Source organism: Dicentrarchus labrax, unplaced genomic scaffold (genome assembly GCF_905237075.1).
Source record: "Dicentrarchus labrax unplaced genomic scaffold, dlabrax2021, whole genome shotgun sequence".
In the NCBI taxonomy this organism is placed as follows: domain Eukaryota; kingdom Metazoa; phylum Chordata; class Actinopteri; family Moronidae; genus Dicentrarchus; species Dicentrarchus labrax.
Window position 1 is genome coordinate 6774607 of NW_026136713.1, and position 24281 is coordinate 6798887.

The 24281-nt window shown below is 41.2% G+C and overlaps 1 protein-coding gene across 3 annotated transcripts; it reads right to left on the minus strand.

Moving 5' to 3' along the window:
* Positions 1–467: 467 nt before the first annotated feature.
* Positions 468–24075, minus strand: mcf2a (MCF.2 cell line derived transforming sequence a). Of its 3 annotated transcripts, XM_051421032.1 has the most exons (30): positions 23507–24075; positions 18540–18608; positions 18251–18365; positions 17781–17871; positions 16177–16296; positions 15567–15683; positions 15144–15293; positions 14875–14990; positions 14668–14782; positions 14363–14482; positions 14012–14203; positions 13733–13924; positions 13359–13530; positions 12099–12175; positions 11853–11932; positions 11654–11720; positions 11412–11527; positions 9821–9890; positions 9620–9712; positions 9318–9410; positions 8763–8888; positions 8435–8656; positions 7186–7278; positions 6338–6416; positions 5744–5807; positions 4372–4472; positions 3847–3959; positions 3043–3155; positions 2750–2853; positions 468–2648 (listed from the first exon to the last, which is right to left on the minus strand). In XM_051421032.1, the coding sequence occupies exons 1-30, from the start codon at positions 23619–23621 to the stop codon at positions 2608–2610; spliced, it is 3336 nt and encodes a 1111-aa protein (XP_051276992.1). In that variant the 5' UTR covers positions 23622–24075; the 3' UTR covers positions 468–2607. The 3 variants fall into 3 exon arrangements, with proteins under 3 accessions (XP_051276992.1, XP_051276993.1, XP_051276994.1); XM_051421033.1 differs by lacking the exons at positions 17781–17871; positions 18251–18365; positions 18540–18608; positions 23507–24075 and adding an exon at positions 17154–17318; XM_051421034.1 differs by lacking the exons at positions 17781–17871; positions 18251–18365; positions 18540–18608; positions 23507–24075 and having other exon boundaries at positions 16128–16226.
* Positions 24076–24281: the final 206 nt, after the last annotated feature.

The following is a 24281-nucleotide window of genomic DNA, read 5'->3' on the forward strand; positions in this document are numbered from 1 at the left end:
TGCAAATCCAGGCTTCAACAATGGTGGAGGAAGTATTCAGATCCCTTACGCAAGTAAAAGTTTAGCATTGGAAATGTTACTTAAGTAAAAGTAGAAGTAAACTTATTTTTTTTAAAAATTCAGAAAACAGCAAAAAAAAAAAAAAAAAGAAAAAAAAGAAAAATGCCCCAATTCCAAAGGGAAACTTTCAAAATGCTAAATTTATTTAACTCATAATAAAAAAAAAAGGAAAAGGAAAAGCAAATTTGCAGCAAAAATATTTGTGAAGCTCAAACATGAAATAGTTTTTACATAAAAAATGTCTATAAAAAATAAAAAAAAAAACTGTTAGCTCTTTGTATGTGTTGTAAGTGATGAATTAAAGCTGTCCAATAATTGTAGTGAAGTAAAAAATACATTCCCTCTGAAATGTAGTGGAGAAGAAGTAGAAACTTTCATAAAAAGAAAAGACTCAAAGTACAAGCATCTGAAATGTATGCAGTTACTTTCCACCACTGGGCTTTTGTGACCAAAACCACACAAAAAGGGAAAAGTCTGCACAATTTTATTATGTAACTTGGCTTCCATTAAAACAAGAACACAGAAATAATAGATTCAATCAGTGTATATGAAAAAGAGAGCAGCCAAATGTATTGCTGTTAAAACAAGTACTGAATTATTTTAACTAACCAAACCATTATTGCAATAAATAGTTTATTTGTATTTGATTATTTTTACAGAACTGAAGCTGTACAAAAGAAGCCAGTTTAGAACGGTTACTGTAACAAACCTGTTCATTGTTCAGTTGCCATGCATTTTCATGATAAACACTCAGCATCAAGCTCAGGCTACTTGGCTCATCAGGATACATATTATTTCAAGCAAGTTTTCTTTTGTTTTCCAACCTGGAAAAACTGTGCAAAATCTGCAGCATTTCGGATCAAAATTTCAAAGAAACCATCAGATTTTGTCGTATAAGCTAAAAAGAAATAAAATGGGGTTTTGAAGTGCAAGTCAAGCATAGCTCCCGTAAATATTATGGAGATGTAATTTAATTCAGGCTGCACGAATACCTCACAATGTGAAGGAACATGACAGCAAAATAAATAAATTAACAACATAGGAAATGTGTAGTGTGCAGCAGGCCCTGCTGCTTTCTACACTCATTTCCATATCAAACACAGCGTATCAAAGGCAGCCAACTGGGGCCTCGATTTGATGCGGTAAATTCATATAAGTCTGCAATCAATATTTAATTAAGCGTTCGACACAGAGGGTATATTTCATGTTGGCTGTATGATCTCGTTTAATGGGGAACCCAAGATTAACTGAGCTGTAATGGTGAGGAGGAAACAATCTGCCTCCGTGATGGAGGGGTACACAGAACATAATCTCTCTCTCTCTCTCTCTCTCGGTTTCTTTTACTCCTCGCTCTCCCTTCTCTACACTGTGACTGACAGTGGCCTCCCAAAAGATCCTGAGGAGAATGACAGTGTTTGGGGCTCTGTGGCATGAGCCTCCCATTCGTCCTCGGCACACACTGAGAAATATGCTGCCATCAATCTTCATCGTGTCTGTCTGTCTTACATTACCATCACTGACGTGTCTCCCCTGCCTCCTGAACACATCATACATTCAAGAACAAACAAAGGATATAACAGCATGAATAAGGGGAAATGCACAGTAAGAGAGGTAAAGCAGCAAGCAAAGCACACATTCAGTAGACAATAGGTGGATTTTTTTTTGTCTCTTTTGTTCATCCACCTTATTAAAGTGCCTGTTGAATATTTGTGAGGTCAAGGTTGAAGCAATAACAGAGTTTTTGATTTTGCAAACAGTACCTCCAAAAGAGCAGGAATAGAAAAGGCATTATGGCATGGCACATTTTGGCATTTTAACTCCTAGACTGTACACAAGAATGGTAGCTTAAGGAATGAAATGTAAGAAAAATACAATGAAGTAGTTCAATGGGAAACATCGACTAACGACACAAAGATGAAACACTGAGGCACAATAAATGTTAAAAATTACACCATATATATGTACAAAAGTCTTTTCTTTAAGAAATGTTTCAGGCAAATCCTGGGTTACCATCATCCATCCAGCACACACCGAGACAAACAGTAACACACACACTGAGATACTATAATGTCAAGTAGGAGCTGGAATAAGGAAGGGTTGACAAATGTTGTCCACAAATTGTAAAATGCTGCAGCAGCAACCTCACATCCCGAATGTGTGTGTGTGTGTGTGTGTGTGTGTGTGTGTGTGTTGCAGATGGGAGCTCCAGAAGGACAAGACAGTCATCACCAATCAGAAAAGAGGAAGACCAATCAGGATCCAGGGATCGGGTGTTGATTGTCCAAGAGGGCTAAACAGTTCCTGAGCCTTTGCGCTGGTGCCACAGCACACCTTCATAATCAGAAAACGCCAGCCTCAGGAGGTCGTCAATTAAAACCCAGAAGAAATGAAGGTCTGTAGATCCCCACATTTTTCTCTTTAATGATTGAACTGTGCTAGAGAGCAAACCGGGGAGTGAGGAGTAGGACAGTTATGGCTCAATCTGTTCCTTCTCTCTGTTTTACCATCCACAGGTAAATATTAGATTCACATTCTGTGCTTTCTTCTCTACGGGGAGCTGAGCTTTCTCGCCTTCAGGTTCCCTGGGTCTACAAGAAAATATACAGACTTTTAAAAAGAAAATCAAAGTAAAGAAATACCGTAGCGCAACATCATATTGTCATCTTGGAAGCCCATGTCTTTTCTTTACCGCCTAGTCTGGTGGAGTGTCCTCGACTGCTGTCTCCTATAATCAGCTGCAGGCTGGCAGCAGCTATGAAGGCCTCCTGTCGCCGACTCAGGTTTTTCACCAGCCTGAAGGGTGAAGGAGTCGAGATAAAAGGCAGAGCAGAGATGAAGGGAAAAATTAGATAAACTTTGTTACCAGGTTTAGCTCTTCATTTTCTTTTGCCATACATTGTACCCTTTCACATATGGGATAGTTTTGCTGATCGCTAAGCCCCCGAGAGACTGGTTTATCTCACCGTATGTGTGGTGACTCACCAGCGTCCCTTGTTGTCCTCACACTGCAGTTGGATGGCATCTCCACATTTGATGGTAATGCTGTCTTGTCCATTTTGAAGACAGTCAGCCAAGGCCATGTATCTACCTGGAGACTAACATAAGAGGAAAACCATCAGGAACAAAGTAAGTAAAGATTTATTCTTTTCAAAGTAAAAGTTACAAAGTGCTTTATAATAAAGGTAATTAAGCACAAAATAGAATTAAAACACAGCTAACAGAAAAATATTGTGTCTTAAAGAAAGTATTTCAATTGAACAAGGTTTTTAAGAGTTAAACTAATGTAAGGTTTAGATGCAAATGTACAGTAGTTAGAGGCTCTGTAGACTTGATAGGTAGCCAGTGAGGAAAGGCCAACACTTCATCTTTGTTAGAAGACAGCCTACAGTATGTTGAACCACCTGTAGTCAAGCTACTTGGATAGGTTTCTCAGGCTAAAGTAAAATTTACAGTAATCCAGTTGTGAAGACACAAAAGCATGTAATAATGGCTGATGTTTTACATGTTGTTTGTTTTATTATTTTATTTAACATGGAAAAATGTCTTTTGGCTAACACTTGCACATTTACATTGATGTTTATGAATGCCCATTGTCCCCATAAAAAAAGAAAAGTTAGAAATATTTGTTAATTGGAAAAAGGAATAAAATCCAAATCAAATGTGACAATGTTCAGTACATACTTCTAGTATATAGTTAGGTAGGATGTTGTTGATACCAGCAGATATCCTCTACAAGGAATATACATATTTCTGCACTCTATCTAATGTGGCTGTGTTCTGTCTCACCAGTTGCACCAAAACATCCTCCTCGGTGTCAGATGGGTGGAAGGCGTCCCGACCTCCAGGCCACTCCTCCAGACCCTCGCAGATGTCTACTGAGTGATGAGCTCCAGGCCAACCTGAGACACACACACAGTACTCAGGCTGTTACAGGTATTTATGAATGCATTCATCAAATCACTACACCTTAAAGGCGCCATGTAGATACTTAGTAACTATATCAACATTATAAAGACCCCTTGTCACTTACTGGGAAATTAACAAGAACGTAGAATCAAAAGCTAATCTCAGTAGTTGGACCTTTTTTTCCAAAATTCCTCGAAGTACCTGGTTCTTCAAGTCAAAGTACACCTGAACTGCTGAGGGGGGAAAAGTCAAATATCTACATCAGTTAGAGATTATGAAGACAATCAGCAACAGCAGTGCAATACTGTGCATAAAAAACAAAACAATTCCTGTAACATTGTCTGTAATTTAGTTACTAAGTATCTACTTGATTATGGCATATGTGTGTGGATAAGATTTACTCACTCCTGCGGTTGTGCTGGTGTTTAGGGGAGTGAGGCTGGGGGTCTGGACTGCTCCTCCCTGACTCTGTATCCTCTGAGCTCACTGACACCCTCTGCTGCTTGCTGGGAGGAACAACACAAAACAAGGTGCGTCACCAAATGTGGAACACCGTCAGCAGCAGACACGCACAGGATAGATGTTATCCTCAGCCACACAATCTAGGGTCAGCTCTCGCTTCCTGAATCTGATCTATGACCTTTGAAGGTATAGCTGGCCCTAGATCAGTGTCAAGGGACAACTCTTTTCCTGTTGTTTTTCCACACAGCCATGACCATTCAGGCACCAGCCAGACAGCAAGACAGAGCACAGATCAGCCATGTGCAAGTTGCTCTGAAAAAGTGGGAAGTACACGTCAGCACAAAGGAAAGATCTGGTCTCAATTTATCGAGACCCAAATTTAGAGATTTGGTCGCTCTATTATTAGCTGCTAAGTAAGAATGTCTCTGGAAAGCAAATTCTACAATAGCTTGATTAGATCTCAAAAAACGAGCCCCATCTTAAAAAACAGCTGTCATGAGGAAATTAAGAAAATTCATGGGATGAAAACCAAAACTCTTCTTTTTTGTTTGCCCTTTGCATTACATGCAAAATAGCAAGTCTTAAATGTAGAAATAAGAGTAATTGCTTTTAAAAATGCCATGGAGGAGAGCTGCTAAGACACAGGCCTCTCAACGTGGCGAGGGAGCGTGGGTGTCAGTTATGAACCAGAATGGAGGCTAGAAAAACGGGGTGCAGGTGACGATCAGTATGCAAACACAGCAGCCCTGGGTTTTTGGTCCCCAAGCCAGGCCAGGTGGGTCATGCCAGGGCAAGGCGAGGTGAGCCAGGCTGAGTTTACCACTGAGCGTTAGGGCAGGTCAGTGGCGCTGGGGGCGGTGGCGGGGCCGCGGCCGGGGCCGTTGCCGGGGGCTTCGGGGACGGGGGCTTCGGGAACGCAGGCACAGAAACACGTCGGCCGACAACGAGGCAAAGTCCAGCCCCGGCAGACAGCCCCTGGGAACCCCTCTGGACGGACGCATGCCCCTGCAGGTGGGGGATGGGAGGAGTGGGGATAGGCAACCAGACAGCAGTGGACAGACTGGGGGCCTGCGCCCCTTCTCACACACTGCTACACACAAAGCTTCTATTAGGGCAATGTGAAATGATACTATCACATTCACTCAAGCTGCGATCAGATATGAAAACTCAGCAAATGCAGATAGTAATTCTGTGACTGCATGTGTGTGTTTTTCATATGCCTTTGGGTTTGTGTGTTTGTGCGACTGTAGCCTAAAGTCATGCGCTTCACACACAAGTGTAAGTACTGTATCTGTAAACAACCATAGGCACTGACCTCTCAGAGAGTGGTGGAGAAAGCTGCATGTGTCCAACCATCTGACCATGTTGATATACTTCATCTGTGGGAAGAGAAAGGAGGTAATGTAAGAAAGAAGGATTTCCTTTCCAGTGCAGGTAGTCAGTTGATTCTGAACTGAACATTGACTTTAGTTTAGAGTATGTATGTTCATTCTTTACGATGAAACAGATCACCCCCTCTGTCTAACCTGAAGATACAGGACTGGAGAATGGCCTGAGTTTTGTCCCATCTACCATAGCAGTGCAAAGTACTATGTATAGATGTGTGTATTTATATGTGAGCATGTGTGTCAATGCATGTAGTATATAAGAATGGTATAAGTATAAGAATGGGCAGATTGTAAAAACAAATTCTGTTTATGGGACAATAAAGACTACTTCTCTGTCTGCTTTTGGGAACAGTATATGGTAAAGAGAATCAAAGTACAAACCTCCACTTAAAAGCTTCAGAGCTCTCAACCACGTCTCGTGTTCTCTGGGGCTGTGAGAAGCAGTTAAAAGCTCCAAAGCTAGAAAGTGGACCTTTGCACTTTGATTCTCTGTCCCAAGTGAACTTGAGTTGTTCTCAAACCTCTGAGTAGCTTCTGCTGGTTAGTCAGGATTCTGCGAAGCTCATTGAGCCAGGCCATCTTGACTTCCACGGTAGGAGCCTGAGAGACAGAAACATTACAACAGATGGTCAGTGAATTACAAGATTCTGTATATATTTCTGTCTATTCCAATAATGATGCAATTTCTTCTGTTAGGCCACTATTTACAGTGTATACAATTAACAAGTTGCCTCCTAGACTTAACACTTTTTAAGACCATTATCCAATTTAAGACCTATTTCACATCCATACTGACAAAAAAAGTAGGAAGGATATGAAGAAAAATCTGTTTTGGCTCCATGTTGGTTTGTTTTGTAGTTGTTACAGCATCATCAATGCAAATTTTCCCAGAAACCAAGCCTAAAAAATGCAACTTTATACAACGTTAACTTAATTAATCCAGTACATTTTTTAAGACCTGTCAGAATCATATTTAAGATATTTTAAGGCCTAAAATAAAGATTTTTGGATTTGGGACTTTTTAAGACACAGCAGAGAGCATGAAATCAATAAAAAGAAAAATAATTTCCAGAGCTGTTGGTGATATTTTAAAATGTACTCTTTTGTCCCACCAACAGGAAACCAAACCCAAACATTTTAGAAAGTTGATTACAAAACAAAAAAATAAAAATGAGTGAATAAGTGAGAATATAAAAAAGGGGCCATTTTTGCTTTAAAAATATAATTAAAAGATTATTCATTATCAGAATTGTTGCCAATTCATTGTCTAAGGATCAACTTATCATTACAGCTTCTGTTGAAAGGGTTTAAATTACCAATGAAGTACTGTATTTAAACTGCCAGCATTGAACTTTTTCAGACTCCTTACCTGAACCACATACACTTCCTCCCTGCCACTGTACCAGATCTCAAACTTCTTCACATCTCCCTTGACATTCTCTGTGATCCCCACAGCAGTCATCTGCCAAGAGACATACACTGTTTACACCGACACACACACACACACAGCATTAGGACAGGGCACAAACAGCACATCATACATCAGGCTTACATCATGTAACACATCTGTCCTGTCAGAACACAAACATTCACACACCTCCGCTGTGTGACTGCTTCCTCCCCACATCCTCAATAATAAATCAAGAGCAGCAGCTGTTGGTGAGACACCAGCTGTGACACCCTCTCCGCACATCAACACATACAGCAAATACAACAAAAGAAGTCTTACAGGAATACAGCAGGTTCTGTGGCCAGCTGGACAACTTAGATGTGTTAAAGATGTCAACAGAGATGGATACCAGTATCAACTATGTGACTGCAGGAGATCATTCACTTCATTAGTAAGTGCTACAACCTACGTTTACATCATGTTAGTCATAGTGACAATGATAATAAGTGATTAAATGTGATTAACTTTTACCGATGTAATAAACCATTTGTTATATTAAGTTGTCATTGTTATGGTAACTTCATTTTTTGGGTTTTTTTTCAGGTAGATTGTGTTCAAAATAACTTTCTAGTACGATTCACTGCTGTCTAAATAATAAATACCCAAACTTTATAGAAAACATTGGACTGTTCCAAGTTTTATGCACTTAAATCATTATCATTTTGACAGATGTTGTATACATGTAATTTACACATCAAGTCAAAGCATTGTACTGTAGAACATTTACCCAAAGTACTGCTATGGACACTACATTCAGTATTGAAAACTTTTACTCTTAACATTCGAGCACTCAAATAAATTGGCAGGAAGTAAAAACGTTTTTTTTAAATAAACTTTTTTTCACTGGTTTGCTGTGAGTGATTTCAGGCACAGCAGTAGTTTCCCATCATCAATCATGTTTTTATATAACCAAAACAAGTCTGAGTTTAGGGAGACTTTTAAAAGTATTCTGTGGAGAATAATCCTCATAATATTTCATATTAATTTTTACCAAAACTGACAATTATGGTTACATTTAAATAAAATGAAATAATGTACAATACTCTTTGCTTACATAATAGCACTATATTCAAGGTGAAACTATATTTTCATGTTTTAATACCACATTTTAACCAACGTAATCCTCTATGATGCAAACAAACCACACAAACAAAAGACACAGACCAACCTTGAGACAGTTTTTGAAGCTGTACGAGGGGGTCTTGTCGCAGCCATCTCCATGCTCCTCCCTCCGCTTGCAGAAGAGCAGAGCTCTCTCGTATAAGAAGAGGTGTCTCTGCATTGGCTTGAAGCGAGCCAGCTCCTTCATGCGCGTGGGACCTCTCTTGTGGCTGATCCACACACTGAAAGAACCCTGCATCAGCACACGGCCCAGCTCGCAAATTTCACCCTGCAAATAATGGGGACAGGGATTTATCTTAAAAGGGTTAGAGTTCAGTAATTCAGAATGTTCACTTTTTATCAGTCAAACATGGATCAGAACAGATTTGGTTCACCTCATATCCTGTGATGGCTATCTGATGCATGGAGTCATTGACTGATTTGAGCAGGTCCAGCATTGCTGTTAGTGCCCCCTGCAGTTCAGAAGACCCCTCGCAATCTGTACTGTATTTTAGTAGTTCCTGAACACACAAACAAAATAACAGACATGTAGTAAAATACGTGCACACACAAATCCATGCAGAGCCACACATAAATACAGGCGCTAAAACAGTACCCTCTACTGGTAAAGACTTATGATAAACAACAAGGTAAAATAAACAGGCATGTCCGAATCTATTGCTACATTATCCAGAACTACTGAACACATGTACTGTATTCAGTTGTGTGGAAACTTATTTCTGATAGGGGTTTCAGAAACTGGTAGTGCTGTTGGTATGTTTTTGATAACTGGGCACATTTGCTGCTTTTGTTTTCCATCTGACATGGTGCTGGCTTGGTAGAATATCTCTGCATTTAAGGACAATACAGCATATACTCACATACTGTACATAATGTAGGTGATTGACTTTGTGTGCCTGTTTTTGACTTGATTTTGCTCTGTGTCTAACCTTAAGCAGAAGCTGGTATTTCGTGAGGCGTTGGACTGGTTTCAGCAAGTAGGAATCCAGGCCCAGTTTGTGCTCCAGCTTTTTTTGACACTCCTGCACAAGGAAGACAAATAAAACCACATTTAAGTGTTCGTCAGTGACACAGCTTTTTAACTGTAACTGTGTAACTGTAAAAGTGAAAGAACAACAGTTGTTTTAACTTTGTCCTACATTATTTTTTTTGTATGAAACTAATATTCATTGTAATGACACCAAAATAGTTAATTAATCAGAAATAAATGCTACATCATGGCTAAGCTGACCTGAAAGAAGGCACAGTCTGAGAATTGTCTCCACAGTGCCTCAGAGCGCGGTTTATTCTGACAGTAGCATTCATACATTTGAAAACTCTCTTTCTGGGGAGACAGGAAAGAGAAATCGGTTTGAAAAATATGGAAACAAATTATGTACAAATGATCAAAATATAAAGAAGCTACACAACATAAACATTCATATCATCTCACCCGCTCCAGAAAACAAGCTCCTACACCTTCCGGGGCCTCTAGGCATCCTTCCAGATCCTGAAGGAAAACTCTGGATACCCAGAAAGGTCAAAGGCCAAGAATTAGATCTCAAAAGCCAAACAAAGTGACTGAAATGAACACCATAACCCACCACCATAACCCATACCCTCCCACACACAGGCTCAATACAATAACTGGCTGTTGGGGCCTCTGCCGGCACCCGGCCCATGTGACTACTTCTTTCCAGAGGCACTCGCTTACCGAGGTTTAGTTTTTTTAATAAAAGAACACATGAATCATAAATCCTCTGTTTAGAAATACTAAGAGCAGGGGTGCTGCTTCAATTGGTTGTGGTTTTGGGCAGGTAAGAGTAGCTCAGGTCAGATAAGTGAGGTTTTATTGTATTTTTTGTTTATTTATTTACAGTTGGTTGCATTTATTTTGATTTAAGTGGCACCCTTTTACCTTTGTTCACCTCCTTTGTTGTTACCTACAACTAATCCCTACACCACCACCACCACCAATTCATGTGATTTTATGTAGTTTCCCTTTGTAACATTGGACTATACACAAGCTCACTCTACAGAAACCACTGTAACTATGAATGAAATCTCCCTCAGTACCACACACAATTCCAGCTAGGATGGTGTATTTGGCTCTACAAATGGGCAACAAAATGAGCCATGGACCTCAACGGAAAGACAAGATTAAAGAAGGAAACACGAAAAATTCTCCAATGTGTATGTTTTAACCCACCAAAGGTTATGTTTACATTCACTACCAAATACTATACAATGCTACATGTTTGGCTGTCTAATCTTTCAACAGACTAGTAATTAGATTAATTAGCATTTGTGTTAAGGTAGCTTTCTAAAAAGAGATCAAATGTAACAAAATCATATAAAAAATTATAACTCTGTTATGAAGGTTGCATCAAAGGCTAACAGAACTATCAATAAATAGATCTTGGTGTGCCAAACCTTAGTACAGAACATGTAAACAAGGTACCAATTTTCTGTTTAAATAGACATCACACCCTTAAAGTGTTTTACCTTTACCTGTTACCTTAAAGGACCAGTGTATAGGATTTAGCTACATCTAGTGGCGAAGTTGCAGATTGCAACAAACCGAAACCCCCTGACATGAAGGGGAAACTACAGTGACAGTGAAACTTAATAGGCGTTATCTAGAGGCAGTGTTTGGTTTGTCCGTTCTGAGCTTCTGTAGAAACATGGCAGTTCAACATGGTGGACTCTGTAGAAGAGGACTTCCTCCCTATTGAAATGAAAAGGCTAAGGTAACGAAAAATACAACGAATCTCATTTTCCGGTCATTATACACTAATGAACCATATGAATATTATATTCCATTTCTGCCAATAGATCCTCCTCAATGTTACACACTGGACCTTTAATCTTAGATGCTGCATGGTTGCAATATTGCTTAATAGTAAATAGAAAATCTGTTCCATTATACAGTAATCGACCACCCAATGAATATTGTATTTTGACTCTTTGACTCACACATAACATACATGCTTGTCTTTGTATTAAAACAGGTCTATGTGTGATGTGCCTCATTAATCACTTGCCTGCTGTGAAAATTGTAGATCTCAGGCATGTTCCCAAAGAGGATGTCTCTTTTGCTGCGCAGGATCGGGGGCAGAAGCCCTGACAGAGCTGGGTTGTCCATCTCAGCCCTGTAACCCTGCAACACAATTAAGACAATATATAGTTTATGCATATGCAATGTAAACAGGAGTTATTTAACCAGCAACACATATGTAATACACACATGGAATAATTGAACATAATAGACAGTGTGTTTTCTCACCAGCAGAACTGACAGCAGCTCTTCCACATATATTCTTTCTGTTTCTATGAGTTCCCTCATCACATGACTGTGACACGGACATACAGAGAGAAGTAGACAGAGAGACAGCCAGAGGGCATCATTAGCACTGAACAAAGGGAATCACAAAGTAAACAGCATCAAGAGCAGTATTGAGGACAGACAGATGCCTCCTCCTCACCGCTTCAACTGATCTGGGCTGTCCTCCAGACCGTACGACACACAGCTCCGGCTCTCCTGGTAGTCGTGAATGACCTCTATCTGAACACACCACAAATGAACAACACTGGCTATTCCATTTGGATTTAGACAAATTGTTATTTTACTGAAGTAAAGTGAAGTTTGTTGGACCAAAGAAAAGAAAATTAGCTGGACACAGCTGTGAGAGTGAACGGAAGTAAATAAAACAAAAAAACATTTTCCTTACTTTTCTAGGGTTGGGGCTCTTTCGGGATGTTTTCTTCCCGGGCAGAGAGAGGTCGAACGTGAACTTCAAACCATCACCTGTAAAAGCCAGATGATCAGCTGCAGTATACACTTACGTGTATGAGTGTAATTTACATACAGTATATTTACATGTGCTCTGGTGAGGTGTATTGAGTAGATGGTTTGTTTAGGTACCCAGACTAAATAAAATAAAATAAAAATAAATAAAAATAAATATTGTTTTATGACATGGCCTCAAAGGGATTTGCTTGCCCTGCTTATGAACTTCTCTATACCTCGATACCGAAAAAAAATCTGCTTCATAACTGACATTTGAGGTAATCAATGATAATAGAGTGCCTCCTCTAAAGGTGCAGCCTGGAAACCGGTATGTACAGATCTAAAGCAGTGTTTGGCACGACTGTCAGTGTCCTTTTGATCCCAGCAGCTGAATCCTTACATGATAGTCCAAGCCCAACCGAGTCTTGTGCCCTTTCATGTGCCATGTTACATTAATCAGTCATGTGTGCGCACGCACATACGTGCACATATGCATGTACCGGATCAAATCAATCAAAGCTAACCACTTTTTTCCCCTTCATCTCCTCTCCTAAATGGCCGGCGTCCCGAGAATCAAGGGAAGCCTCGGAGGAGTTCATAATCACTTTCATTCTCTGTCTTGTTTTTACTTTCATTCGCATGGCTTCATATCATGGAAAACAAAACCTTTAAAGACATGAATGGACATAGAATAAAGCCAATCTTATTAATCTTAATCAATTTTACTTTCACACACTGATGGAGATACATTCGATGGCGCAGTAGATACATTCAACTAAAAAGAAAACACACCAGATAATACATTTAGCATTAATTAAATAGCACTGAATATGGTTAGCTTTGTGCAACCACCCTGGAGACACAGAGGGAGATGAAAGGTGCTTTAATGTATATGAACCACATATGGTTCTATTGCAGCTATCCTGACTAATAGATTAGTCAGGTATTTCCCAGTGGAGTGATTATACCTTCTGCCCTTGTTACAGCTTGTTTGTAAAGGTGGCCTACTGACCCCGAAGCTCAATCAGGAACACCTCAGGCCTACTCTGTGGGACCCTGTGATGTGTTAATGTAACCATGGTGCCTAAAGGAAAGATGCATGGAGGGGAGGGATTCGTGCCAGGCCATTAGGGCCGGGACGAGACCCCATACTGGGCATGGGAAACAGGGGTGGCTCTGTGTGTGTGTATGTGCTGTATACCATGCTTGGGGGAAAAGAGCGGGGACTTGGAGCGTGGTGGGTTTTCAGGCCTGGGGGCCACCAGTTGGACTGGTCGTACATGTTTGTCAGCCAGCTTCCTTAAACAAGCCTGTCGGTTTTGGATCATCTGCTGCACTGTTGCATGCTTCTCAAACGTTTCTCCAATCTGGCCCTGACAGAGAGAGAGAGAGAGAGAGAGAGAGAGAGAGAGAGAGAGAGAGAGAGAGAGAGAGAGAGAGAGAGAGAGGGGAACACAGAGGCAGGATAGTCAATAGTTCAAGGTCAAACACACTGAAGTTTTACTGCTCCAGCTGGTGGTCTGAAAATGCAATGATTTAATTCTTTTAACAAAAAAAAATGCAATGGTCACTGACCTGAACCGGAGATGTGATGACAGCCTCGTACTCCATGGCCAGGACGTCAGGTCCTGAGCTCAGCATAGACGGCGCCGCCTCCAGTAACCTCTCAATGTCCCTCAAAGCAGCCTGAGCCCCCTCCTTAGACTGGAACTTATCTACTAGCTGATTGGCCAGCAGATACGCTCCATCATCACACCAAGTTTGGGCCTGAAGGTGGAGAACACGTGTATAACCATAAAGACGTTTGTGTGTATGCGTGTGTGTACGTGTGTGAGAATGCACATGTCTCAATACCTGTCCGAGACAAAGCAGCAGCTGGTGTGTTTGCAGGAGACGAGTGTGTTTGGTCTTGAGAGCAGCACTGAGTGTATCACAGTAGTGGCGAAGCTCGTTGCAGCGCTGCATAATAAGAGCCATGGCGTAGTGGTGACCGGCTGACAGCTGGTGTCCGTGAAGAATGATGATCTGAGCTCGAGCCATCACCTCCTGATAAAGCAAGAATGAAGGAGTCATTTTTTTGGACACACTGTGATCACAGAGACCGTTTTGTCCTCTGGCACCCACTGTATATACAGTATAGGGTATTTGTAGCAAAAGTAGGTGCAGGTAGTTGCAGATATTTGCAGTCTGATTAGAAACACTGACCTGTGCATTTATTTCCAGACTGTCCAACCTTTTGAGAGCCTGTTCTGCTTGAGCCAGAGTGTCAACAGATATGGGCAGCTCACTCTCCTGAGACATGAGATGGTCCAGACACAGCTCCATCTGAAATAAAAATTCTAAACATTCTAAAGCCTGCCTGGTGTCTCGTAGAAGCAGTATAACTCACATTAAAACATGATATCTCATGAAGTGCCCAAAATTAAGAGATGAGAATGAAAATACAGACCATGGATGCAGACATAAACACACAAAAACATATATACATGACCAATATGTGGAATTCTTACCTCCTGAAAGCTTTGCTCATATCTGAGCAACTGCAGGTACTGATGGAGTTTCAGATGATGCTTCTCAAAGAAGCCATCAAAGGCTGATTCCATGTCTCTGAGCTGTGCAAGAAGCCTAAAAAGCAGAAGGAGAAGAATATACTTTCTGGCAACTAATCCAAGAAATGCTACAGTACAAGAAAGGAAAAAAGCTTGAAGATGTCTTACCTTTGTACTGTCTCCCAGTCCAGCCTCACATCCCACTGGGAGTCATCATCCTTCCCAGAGGTCTCCAGGCTTAAGAGAAGATGACGACCCTCCTTTGACACTGACCTGATTGCATCCTGTCAAACAGAGGACATTTTACATCAGAAACGAGCAGCATTCAACATAGAACTTTATGAAACACTACTACATTTTGAAGAAAAGGTATAAGAATAATGCAATTGTGGTAATATTAATAAATGAATGTTATATGGAAACATTTTAAACCATACCTTGAGCTTCCTGTACTTGTCAGTGTGAGACTCCAGAAGATACTCGATTGCTTTCCCCTCATCAGGCAGCTCTGTCTCCGCCAGCTCAGTGCCAAAGCCCTGCAGCATCTGTGCGATGTCTTTGACTGTTACAGCAAAACTTTCAATAGCCTGTAGTTGAAGAAAAAGACAAAGAATACAGAAACAATGACATTAGATCATGTGTGGGACTATAGAAACTATCACTGAACTACCCAGAAGCACTTAGGTGGAATAGGTGTATTTCCTTGTGTATGTTATGTCATGTTCATATACGCAGAATTGATCAAACTGGTAAACAAATATACGCTCAATCATAGGGGTGAATCTCAGAAAATAAAAGAAAATAACAGGAATAATGATACAGTTTCTTGTTTGCTCCCAGATAATTGATTTGTAGCTTACTGTTCGTAAAACAATCCAGTCACTATGACAATAGTCCAAAGTGCCTCCAAACTCTGAAGTCAGCTGGTTCTCATCGATGTAGCGCAGCAGGTCTGTGACAGAGCTCAGCATCACCACCTAAAGGTGCAGACAAAATCTGAGACCTCACAAAGAACACTTTGTACTTTTAGCAAATTGTGGCATGGTCAATTTTTCTTTCGGGTTTATGTATATCATTACATAATGTTTTTGAAATATATAATAGTTTTTTTTAAATAGGAAAGCTAGTTTTGGAAAGTGCAATACTGGAGGACATATGATTGGCACCAGAACAAAGGGTAATAAAGTAAATAACCACTGGCATGTACTCTAGGTTGCTCATAATAGTCAGTCTCTGGAAATGGAACGACAAACATCAGATTTGTACTGCTGATACAATTAAAGTACTATTAGAAGCATCAGAGGCTAACCTGCTTATTTGTTTCAAACATTAAAACAGAAATCAACACGTGTTCGTGGCTGTGTCCACCACAGAACATTTGACTCATGGAGATCAGGGTTGTAAACAGGAACGAGGTGTACCTTGTTGTGATGTGGGACATGTTTGGTAACTGAGGAGGAGCTGCCTTACTGGCATCTTGAGCATGAAGTCCTCTTGGCTGAAGCGAAAGCCAATATCAGTAACAGTGCGGTGGAAAAAGCTGGTGGGTCGGAGCACCAAGACCAGGTGGAGGTTCCCAGGAAAGGAAGCCTTGAGGAGGGAAAAGAAGTTCCCTGTCATATTGAGGATGCTGCATATGGAGGAAGATTCAGTAGGAAACAAAAACTCTTCCATTTTTCCACAGTGCAACATCGACCTGACTCCTGCATGCATACCGCACAGGAAACGACTGTCAGGCAGTCTATTACTGCCCGCCTAATGGATTCAAGGTTCAGTCACTACACAATTTACACACATGCAGTATGCTGCACTTCATCTTTAGGTCGTTTTAGGTTGTTGCCTGACTGTGTAGGAATGTCTGCTCAGTTTCTGCAGTATCTATAAGACACAGAGCTGGTATTACAACACTATACCTCTCTATGAGCCTACCATAGGTGTGACGAGAACTGTAAATAATTACTGTGGCATGCTGTATTGTAAGAAAATAAAAGAGTTTGATATTCTATCCATAGTCAAGGAATTTCATATTTACATCATGTGATTGCAAGTCATACAAAAGCCAGCTCTGCAGAACGGTTCATTTATACTACATCGCTTCCTATATATTTACTAATTTCTTGAAATGTCCCCAATGCATGCATTTTGCATGTGACGCAACTTCTGACATTCATTTGTCCTAACTCGACCACGGGGGTCGAAGAGTCAAGCTTCTGATTTCAAGCTAAACATGAATCAAAAAGCCACACATCAGTCTGATTAAGTTTCATTCAAGGTTTCACACGCAGCCAATGGCATGACGAAGCAGGAGCGCGCGCTGCACCGCAGTGCTACACCCCCACCCCCCCCAGCAGCCACAGCCGGTGCCACTGCCGCATTCACCCTGCCCGCCCAAAAACTTCACCCCAAACTCCTCTGACGGTGAACAAAACTAATGAGACGCTCGTTACCGGGCTCCGGCGCATCTTCGGTATTCCCCGCCGGTAAAAGCAATCAGCCATGGTGTTAGAAGCCATCTCGGTTAAACGTAAGTTCCCGCCCGTCCGATGGAAATCGGTGCCAAGCTAAGGTATGCAGCTCCCTCCGCCTGCCCGACCACAGCCGCAGCGCCGCTGCTGCCTGCTGCCTCTCAGACGGAGGGTGGCAGCGCTGACTGCAATGTTTCCCTCCCGCCTTCCTCCTTCCTCATCCTTTCCTCTGCTCAGCACCCCGCGTCATCACACCATTTTTTGCTTACTCATACATTTGCAGCAGTATGCAATGGGACATTTGATGCGGACAGAATGTTTAGGCTGCTACACACACACACACACACACACGCACGCACGCACGCACGGAACTATACACCAAGCCGAAACCCTCTCTTATGCTAAAATATGTTTGATCTCATGGATGCTGTGAGGGTGTCGCTCAGGTTTTCAGCACCATGGACAGCAACTCATAAATAAAAGAGCAGGCTATAGGCACAGCCATGCTGCAGCTATTTGTCATATGCATGATGTCTAAACTGTCTGTTAGGAATATTGATTAGCTACAAATGGCCTGGGTGGAAAGGCAAAATGAAATATGAAACTCACTGCTATCCTGGCAAGTGCAGTTTTGATGGAGGCCCATGTATCCAATCTCCGGTCTAAAATGATGATAAATTTGACTCCGGGTTGCCTCGTTCTGCAAGAAAAATAACGCAAATGTACAATCAATCTGTGCAATCACTGAGAATTTGGTGTTTTGAAGCATGAAATCGTGAACAGGTGGATTAGTCAAATCATCCTGTAAATTTGTGTCATTTATAGGTGCTTTACAACTACATACTTTAGCTCTTTATCATTTCAAATTCACTGCAATGGTACATGGGTGAAAAGTATCCAATTTAAAGTGTTAGTCTCTTGGGAGAGTGAGGTTTGGACATAGAGGGCATCAGTAGGATATTTGACACAGTGAGCTGAGGAGCAGTTGAGGCCAGCTGTGCTCAGAATACAAGCGCTGGGCTTTTGGTGCACTGCAGAAAGGGAGAGAGTCAGACAGGAATAGATGAAGGAGGACGCACCGAGGAATGAGAGTGAGGTATGTAAAGACTTTGGCTAAAGCTTCCTCTGGAATGTCACTGAAAGCGGAGCATTCTGGGAGGGTGATGATGACACTGGAGTCTTCCCCACGGCCCCCTGGGGAAAAAAGATAAAAGCAATCGATTACAAATGTGTTTTTATAGCGTAAAACAATGTGGAAGTGAGTTTGGTCTTTGGTCATTGACAACTCTGGTGAGGATTGGACAGAGATTCAAATCAAACAATATTTACGTACTAGAACTCTTAGGAAATAACTAAACAGGGCCTCACCTGACAGGTATGCCACCTGTTTCTCTATGTAGCCCCCCACCTCCTTCAAGCTTACAGGGACAGTCACCTCTGGAGAAAGATACACAAATTATAAACAACTAAGGCTTGAATACCATCACAGGTCAAAACATTGTTACTCATGCCCACATAAAAAAAAAGTAATTGTGAGTCTGACAGCAGTGTGCAGGTATTGTTCCATCCTGTGTCTAAAACCTACAAAACAGCAGGCTAAGAGTTTATTTTGCATGGCCTGAATACTGTTTCAAAGGTTTTTCCACTGCGACAACCACGCTGAAGCCTTTGTCGCCTAAGTTTCTAGATGAAAGTGCTCACATTTAAAAATAGCAACTTGTACCGATCAGCTTTAATCTGAAAATAGAGATCTTTTGAGAGAGGTTCCATGATACTCAGCAGACACTTCAGCTGGATATGCTGCCTTACTATAGTAGATATAAAATGACATCATTAAAACGCATTAGCTCGTCTACTGTACAGCCTCTGAGCTGATGTTGATGTAGTGTTAAGTTTACTGGCCGATAGCCCAGTGTCTCATGCGTGGTGCCATTAGTGTTTTAGTCTAAGTGGCTAATAAATGCACAAATGTCTCTTATAGAACAGTCATTGCAGTTCATACATGTGCCCTTTGGTGCACCAGGAATCATTTAACCAAATGTGTAGAAGGCCGACACACTGATCTGTTGAGACTGTTTTCATATGCTCACACTGCTTTTACAGTAGATTTAATACATGTAGTGGATGATCTTATTCAAAGTAAGGCACACAATCAGGCCTGATGGGTTTATTTGTTGATGTGGAGACTGAAGCTACAAAAGATATTACTTTAAGAGAATTACAATGGCAATGTCTCTTTAATATGAGCTCATTTACTATATCATTATATACAGCGAGATGTGGAGTATAACTTTCCAGCTTTCTCTCCAAACAAGACTTATAACAGACATAGGAATGGAAATTAATACAGTAGGAGGAACTTACTTATTAAAACCATATTAAACTAAAGGTATCTGCCCCTGTTCAGCAGTTTATGCAACAGATCACCAGGGCAGTAAATTAGCTCAAAATAGACATTTTTCACAGCAGCCATTTTGGCATGAATTAGTAGAGTAAACACAGTTGTTACCTATGGTACTAATTAAATTAATTCAGTTCCATTCCGGTCAAACAGAGTCAGGGTGCTGCTACCGTGCATGCTGGCTCACACGAAAAGGCTCTGCTACACTAAATGGAATGGAACCTTAATTGGCTGCTGTGAAAAAAGAGACATTAAAAATGAAGTGGAGCGGATAACTAGAAAAAGACAGTCAGAAACAGAGAGAGAGACAGGGCGGGAAAAAGAGAGAGCTGGGAGGAGGAGGAGGTGTTAATTTCCATGCGTCCGCTGCAGTAATAGTGCCTGTCAGGCTGTCAGGGAGCAAGTAATGAGCTTTACTGGTACCTGCTGAATATTTGATGTGTGTCTGTAACAAAGAGTAGCTGCTACCAACCCAGGCCAGAGCAAGTTCAATGGCTGGGCTGTGCGCACACACTGTAGATGCAGGGTAAAGTTACCGTCACGCTGGAATAGTTATATAACCATTTATATTCTGTGACACAAGACCTTCAGGAGGTAGAGACAGGTACTAAATGAATGGATGTAAGTTAATGTCATTTTCCATTAGGATAAGGGGCCATATGTAAGCATATTATGTTGTGAATTATTTATATGAAACAATGTGTAAGTTAGTGTGGGATGTAGAACAGTACATGATGTTAGCATGTATGCAATATAAATGTTTCACAACTTACAAATAAGATGCCAACGAGCAAATCTATTAAACAAATTATGAGCACAGTACTGAAGTTGATGCTTAAGAAAAACAACACAAACAAAGGATACACAAGCACCAACACTGCAGACCTCTACTGCATTAAATCAGACGAAGGGCAGCCTGTGCTGCAAACTGCAACGCTGATAATAAACTTGCCAGTTTAGGGTGATACTGTACTCTCCCTTCACCCTGTCCAACTAACAGTACATGCCACAATCCAATTCATTTTAGGGCACTGCCATATAAAAGTATAAAGCACAGTTGACCATAAATAACTTACTTATATGCAGACATTTTAAACAAATAATAATAGTAATAATATCACCATACAATACTCAAAATATTTAGAAATAAACAAATCCCTTTTTAGCTGCAATTTTGATTAATAAATGCTGTGATTCTCTTTGAGCTTACGTCATGACCTTTCCATGTGACATGCAGGACAGTGTGTGTAAGCAAAAGTCAAATAACCTCTGTTTGCTCTTCCGTTCTTACACACATAGAAAGAGGAATGTTTGCTGTTGTGGATGGAAACAGAGATTTGCTGCCAGTCAAACAGATCCAGACTCGGACCAATCCGTTCAGTCTGCATACAAAGCTGAAGGCAGGGTGCTTATCTATGTTGTCCAAACAGTGATAACCGTCGACACTGATTTCATTACACACAGCTCCTATAAAAAGCATTTAACCCCCTGTTCCTTTTCAAGTTTTATTATTTTACAACACTTAATCACAGGGGATTTTATTAGGATTTTGACAAAGAATAGCGTAAAAAATTATGTCAAAGTAAAAAAAACCTCTCCAATTCGAGTTGTGTGTAAAAGGTCAAAGGGTGTGTATATTTTATGTGTAGAAAAACAGCGACTGGCCTTTACAGGGAATGACACAATATCATTTTTTATATTGGCTGAGCAATTGATAGCACAGAACCACACCTTAGTCACCAAGTACCATAAATCTTGGTGAATCATACAGAATGACAGCAAAGAGAGGCTGGTTTAAGTGTAGAAAGTGCATATACCCAACATGGATGTTGCGTTCAGTTTGATTTTGTAGAGACCCAAAACTCGGACAAATGTAATCCTTTGCAGAGCAAGAAATCCCCTCTTACACATACAAACATAGTACACAGAGGACAAGCCTCATGCTGCTTTTAGGTCATGAGATATTTTGCTCAACAAAGCTTTCAATGCTAAGGGGATTAGGTGGCTGCATTCTGATAGAAAAGGGTAGATGAAAATTTTGTAGTTTACCAGCTGGGATACATGAAAACTAGATTGGTTTTAGACAAGAAAGGCCTAGATGGTAAGCCCAAGACAATAACCACAATATCTTTGCCTTCACTGCTCACACATTTGAGCATCTATGACCTGTTTAGTCTGACAATAATGTGGTACTTGGGTAGAAGAAATTTAGTAGTTTTATGGTGACACATTTGACTCTAAAAGAGCAAAAATATTTTGTGCTGTGGAAGGAGGAATATTTTTGCATTTCCTGTGCTGTGTATGGGCTGCTAGTCTCTGTAGTGCTGATTTATCATGATTCATGTGGCTTTCTGTCTTATAATATCACAAGACTGTTTGGTCTATATACTGCTGTAGAGAAAACAAGAAAAGGAAAAATCTTCTAACGAAAATTCTCTTTTGCTCATTTATGCTGAAAATTGCAGGTACAAACACGGTAGACAGGTTAAAAGGTTAAAATGTTAGAAGTTAGAAGTGTGGGAGTTGCAGTCTACACTGAGGCACTTAAGGCAATTGAGGAATGCAGACACTGAAAGGCAGTTGGAGTGTAGTTGAAGTGGCAATGGCAGAAGGAAAATGTTGCTTTTACTGTGCTGTTAGCCTTTGTAGGGTTTAGTGATTAATAGTAATTTAATGGTATCTAGCACACTGCTGTCAGTATAGAGAAACTTTTATTTGTTTATGGTACACTGGACCAGCTGGAATACTTGTTTCTACAAACTTAACTGATAAGAAGGACAACTCTAAAAGGAAGATTTAAACTGTAATCCCAGGGGAGTACAATCTTCTTTTGGGTGTTGTCTAACCACACATTCACAAGTCCCTGTATCATGAGTATTGTGTAAACTGTAGGTTTACTTTACTCCCATACTTGTGGGAGGTACATTGGAGCAGGAGTGATCATCTGTAGGTGTAGAAGGAAGAGGGCGATAGGTGAGCTATGTAAAGGATACTGTATCATCATTTCCCATGAAGTAAATGATGAATCTGTAGTTATTGTTCTCTACTGCAAACAGTAAGCAGACTAGGACAGGAGTGGAAGGCTCACATTTCATACAAAGAGATAAAAAAGTAACCTGGTATAAATAGACACTAAGCCTTTTCCCTGCTCTCTCTGTCACCTACACACCCCAGTGCAGGTACAACGAACCCACAGGAGACATAAAAAGGTAAAGGCCCATCAATTAAACAATAACTCAAGGCTGCCAAGATCCCAGAGTAATCACATTAGCTTTGAGACGAGGCTCCTCCGTGGAGCTGTCAATCACATGAGGCACTATTTCTGTCCATCTTATCTTAATTCTTCATCGCCATTATAGCTTCAGAATGATGACTGATAAATGAGGGTAATGTTGATGCTTTTTAAAATGACATGTCAATGACATTTTATGTGAAAGTAAAGCTACATGATGTATTTTCTGATCACACTACATTATCTTTCAAATGGGTTAATTGACATAAACAGCATAAATTCTTCTTCCATCCACTGTCCCGCACTGATCTACAACCCACTATAGTCTACAGATATTCCAGCTACAAACCATTACTATGGATAAATATTTATCCGTCTGTGATGGCTTGAAATAGCTGACATAAGCCCTGCAATGGCCCACTGTTGGAGGAGCAAAGCTGCAGGAACTCGCACATCAATAATACTGACTAACCTGAGATACAGGGTGCAGTTCTACAGTTACCTCCTATAATGGCTCTAAGAAGCTACAACATCCTAAATCAAACTTGTGTTACAGCGCATTTCAGTTTCAGTCTGCTGAACTCACTACTGAAGAAATGTAGTAATGGCAAATAGCTTCAGAGCAGATAGAAGGTTACATTCAAAAGCCTGCTAGTGACTCCCAGAAGTTAAATGAAGACTGTCAGCATCTTGGGTACTCACGCTGCAGAGTGCTCTCTAGCTGGGAGCCAGCCTGCAGAAGGTAGCGGTAGCTCTCCATCTCTGCCTTTGGCTCTTTCTCCGGCTCTCTCTCCCCCTGCAGTGAGGCTGGGCCCATTCCCCCTCGCCTCCGACACTGGATCAGGCTGAGAGAACCAACGCTGTCGTGGGAGGTATTGACAGTATAGTCCAGGCCTCACATCCTCTTCAGAGTCCTATAGGCCTGCATAGTGTCCCTGTATCAAAGCTGGAGAGCAACAACAGGGAAACTTGAGCCCACCTGCCCCTGCGGGTCCCAAAATCCAGATAGGACAGTTCCCTGAGGCTGCAGCTGGATTTTCCTGACCTTGAGCTGCATAGAGTGCCTCCACACTGAGCAGCACAGCAGAAGATCTGTCCACATAAGCAGAATGAAAACAGTGGTTTGCTGTCCTGTTGTTGCCCAGACTGGGTGTGATGTACTTTTCCCCTCATTCAGTCACACTAGTGCCGGCAGACTGCCCTACTCTCAGCAGCAGTCAGCTACTTCAAAACAAACAGGGCTCCATCTGGCCACTGCTGTCTGTCTCTCTGTCGCTCCTCCCCTCCCCTCCCCTCTCCTCCCTGCCTTCCTCCCTCTCTCTCTCTCTCTCCTTCTGTCTGAGCTTTAGTGCGTCAGCTCTGCACCGCACAGAGCTCAAGAGTGTACTCCTGACACACTGCCAACTCCCTCCCAACTTTTCTCCTCACTTCACACTCCTTCATGCTCTGCCTTTTCTGTGTTCTATGCCTTCAGTAT

Bases quoted from the DNA above. Each gene is read 5' to 3' on its own strand.
- mcf2a (XM_051421032.1), bottom strand. From the start codon at position 23,621: ATGGGCCCAGCCTCACTGCAGGGGGAGAGAGAGCCGGAGAAAGAGCCA. The intron at 15,294-15,566 runs GTAAGCTACAAA...CTTCAACTACAG, and splicing joins ACTGGATTGTTTTACGAACA to GCTATTGAAAGTTTTGCTGT. The intron at 6,417-7,185 runs GTAAGGAGTCTG...TCTGTCTCTCAG, and splicing joins AGGAAGTGTATGTGGTTCAG to GCTCCTACCGTGGAAGTCAA.